Source organism: Pinus tabuliformis, chromosome 2_2 (assembly GCF_031772625.1).
Source record: "Pinus tabuliformis cultivar Carrire ecotype Pingquan chromosome 2_2, CPIR1, whole genome shotgun sequence".
Lineage (NCBI taxonomy): Eukaryota > Viridiplantae > Streptophyta > Pinopsida > Pinales > Pinaceae > Pinus > Pinus tabuliformis.
This window is the reverse complement of record NC_142300.1, coordinates 279,454,680-279,458,269: the sequence shown is the minus strand read 5'-3', so window position 1 is coordinate 279,458,269 and position 3,590 is coordinate 279,454,680. Positions and strand designations below refer to the sequence as shown.

The 3,590-nt window shown below is 39.0% G+C and overlaps 1 protein-coding gene across 1 annotated transcript; it reads right to left on the bottom strand.

Moving 5' to 3' along the window:
- Window positions 1-726: 726 nt before the first annotated feature.
- On the bottom strand, window positions 727-2,931 carry LOC149192393 (glucan endo-1,3-beta-glucosidase 14-like). The gene is made up of 2 exons (XM_089406372.1): window positions 1,197-2,931; window positions 727-865 (listed from the first exon to the last, which is right to left on the bottom strand). The coding sequence occupies exons 1-2, from the start codon at window positions 2,596-2,598 to the stop codon at window positions 834-836; spliced, it is 1,434 nt and encodes a 477-aa protein (XP_089262498.1). The 5' UTR covers window positions 2,599-2,931; the 3' UTR covers window positions 727-833.
- Between the last annotated feature and the right edge of the window lie 659 nt (window positions 2,932-3,590).

Genomic DNA, 3,590 nt, shown 5'->3' with positions numbered 1-3,590 from the left:
AGATAGGGTGACAATAAAAATAAATGAACCAGCTAATCAGCATGCCTAAAACAAATTCAGTGAAGAATTCAAGCACTCTTTCAAGGTAGATCCACTCATTTGATAAAAAAACGAGGATAACCTCATCAAGCCAACAATACACAGGTAGTTCAAGTATAAGCTATGTTTAACAAGTGAAACTAAATAGTTAGTTTCCCAGAAAAATGGAAGTCCTAATCTGTATTAAGGTTACAATTCTATATAGGCAGTACTACCCATTTGAAGAATGTGTCAAACATAAGCCAGTACAGTAAATATATCTTGCAATTACAGACATCGCATATATATCAATTCATGTATTCTCTAAAATATACAGAGTTGACACCACATCAAAATTTCCTTCTCATTCCTCACTGAATATAAGCATTCTACTCCATACGTTCAAAACAATACAAATTATCCAATCCACTGGGTTGCGATAGCCTGTGCTTAGCCTATAGCGCATGAAAAACATAAACACAAAGCTTCACTGGAGAAGCAGAATAAGTTGCCTGAATTTCATATCTAGGCAGTGGTACTATAAATACATATGCCGAATAAGCTCCCAGTGGTTCTATTAATACATGTGACGATTAAGTTTAAATCACATTTTGGATAACCTGCTAAAATTCCTCAGGCTGACAAAATCGTTTGTAAGCACACCATCACAACTACCAACTGATTCAGATAATGAGTATTGCAATCAGTCCACTGAGACTGTTCTGGCAAAAGGACTGGCTTTTACAATCTTTGATATCCAAGAGGAAGGGATAAGATTGAGTTACTGAAAGCACCTTGCCAATTTTATTTGATGCTCATTCTTGAGGATAGTGACAAGATCCATAGCCTGAACCAAAACAACACATGATCTAACCAGTCAGACCCTCATTTTAATAGTTTATATTGAAAATTTTAGTGACCTGCAAGCTGGTATCTTCATGGCGATTTTGGTTTAAAAATTTGAACTATACATTATGAGAGTGATTATAGTGCATAAATTGGAATATAGAAGAATAATTCCATGTCCAATTCCCAATCTATGGAAATTTGATGTATTGAATCAGATTAAATATGAAGCACAGAAACAAATAATGCATCATACGTTTCAAGTAGCCAAAAAAAGGAAAAAGTAAAGGAAGACATTCCCTAGAAGAGAAAATGAGTGGAAGAATCCTTACTTGGATCACTAAATGTGACCAAACCGGTGCTTTTGAAATCACAATTCCAGTAGTTTCTGCCGTGAATCTGATAGTAACTATTCATTGCATATGAAGCATGGGCATGAACAGTATTTGGATTGTAACAAGGTCCACCCTGACGAATTGAAGCACAATCTGCACCACCCAGCCCACAAGAAAAATCCAAAGACTCTTGAAGAACAGATGGATCAGAACTTGGTTTGGCAATGCAATAAACAACAATACCAAGGCCTCCCCTTGAACCTTTTGGTGGTCCTGAGAATAAAGAAATTGGGCTAGGCGGTGGGCTTGCAGGAGGCGAATAAGGTGGAGGAGGAGATGCACACCAACCACAACTCAAATCCACATCATATACTTTTGAACCATCTGGGTTTAGCAGCCCAAAGTTCCTCTCAGTGGTTGGCCCTGGCTTATGGTTCTCATTAAAAAGTGCAAAAATAAAGGTCTCTATGACTCTATTAGGCCTCATTGGAGTTCCTGCATTGGAAGTAACATGTTTGATGACTCTGGTGTTATAGTTTCTAGCATTCTCAGGATTCACTCCTATATCATCTGGGTCTCCTTTGGAAGGCCAACCGGTCTCAGAGACAGTTACAGGGATAGTGTCATTGTGACCCAAAGCAGCCATAGCAGAATAAATGGAATCAATTTGAGCATCTAACATATTGTTATAGGTGAACCCTTTTGGATCTGAAACCCCTGGAGACTGCCCAAACAGCACATAGTCCAATGAAACTTCTTTGGGATTGTCTCTGTATGCAAAATAAGGATATGCATTCACCATGAATGGAGCACCTGTATCATCCAAGAATTTGAGGAGAGGCTTCATAATTGGTAGCAAACTAGTAGCAAATGTGGAGGCCGAAGGAGGAAAGGAACTTGAAAGGATAGCCATACTATGTGGAGTAGATACCTTAATCTTGTCGTCCAATCCTAAAGCAACCAAACCAGAATGAATGTTTTGTATTGCAGGCACTAGAGCAGAGTCTAATGACCCATCACTATTTGTAAGGACCTCATTCCCTACAGTGATCAGAATTATTAAGGTTGAAGGGTAGTAAGGAGCAATCCTCTGAGCCACCCAAGCTTGGCCTGCAGTTGGGCTTTCACTTATCCTCTGCACTTTCTCATTTTCAAGACCCACAACCACTGCAATGCCGGTGTTGGAAAATGCTTGCAGTATAGAGGGATCTGAGTTGTAGATCTTGACTCTATTGACAATGGTGTTTCCAAGCATCTTGGCTACCTGCTTCGGTGATGGAAAATTGTTCCCTTCCGTTCCATAGTTTACACCAATTCCAGGGTTTGGCTGTGGTGATGCCTCCGGCTCATTTTCCCCTGCAATGTGCAATACCAAACAACATACAACCATAACCCACATTAACCCAATTTTCGGCCTTAATGGATGCAGGAACCCTTCAAATTTCAAAAACCCACATTAACACAACATGCAGCCACTGATGCTTCAAAACACAGAGTTTCTGTATATATATGCAATGGATAATGAAGTTCTTAGATCGAGTTCTTACCTGTTGAAATTAAAAGAACCGAAATATAGACAACAACCAGTAGAGTTTTACATGAATGCAGTCTCTGACAATCCATCTTGAACAGAGATACAGTCCTGAGACCTTCAATGTACCTCTAGACTACCCTTATTGGCTTAGAATGATCAATTCTTGCATTCTCTGTGCATTACACCCATACCAACTTCTTTGTCTGAAATTTGCTTCTGAATCCGAGACCAAGATACTGTCTAATCCACTCACAGGGATGAGTAAAGTCCCATACACCTTCCTCTAGAACAAGCCTCTGGTCTGAATCAACCAGGTGTATACTATCTAATAACATGAACCCTACTAAGCCTCTACAAAGATGCTACAACACCATACACACCACATGGCTATCTACCATGAAAGCACGTAACGGTAGAATCTAGCCATTAGAGATAATTAATTAAAATATATTGATATTAATCACGGTTTATTTATCAACTCAGGAGGGAGGGAAAATAGATTTTTTTTGTGGGTTGGGGGGGGGGGGGCAATTTCAAGCCTCGCTCTGATCAATGGCCGGGGAGAGAGTGGTTATTTATGTCACTAGATTCTATAACTAACATTAACACTATTAAAAACAAATAATACCAAATTGTAGGCCGTTATACACATGTCTAACCTTACCAGGTCAAGATGCTTTTCATAGAATTGGGGTGTAATTATTTGGGTATAATAAAAGAAGAGCAGACATCCCAGAGTCTATCCGTACCATGCTGAATAGACTCAAACAAGAATCAATAAACCCCATCTCACTGTCCTGAATATACTCAAAATATACACCCAATAATGTCATCTGATCCATTTTCAAAAAATATTC

What these genes read in the sequence shown, in the direction of transcription:
- LOC149192393 (XM_089406372.1), bottom strand. Translation starts at nt 2,598, where the DNA reads ATGTGGGTTATGGTTGTATGTTGTTTGGTATTGCACATTGCAGGGGAA. An exon ending in GGTCACATTTAGTGATCCAA is followed by an intron (nt 866 to 1,196) that starts GTAAGGATTCTT and finishes GTTTTGGTTCAG; the next exon opens with GCTATGGATCTTGTCACTAT.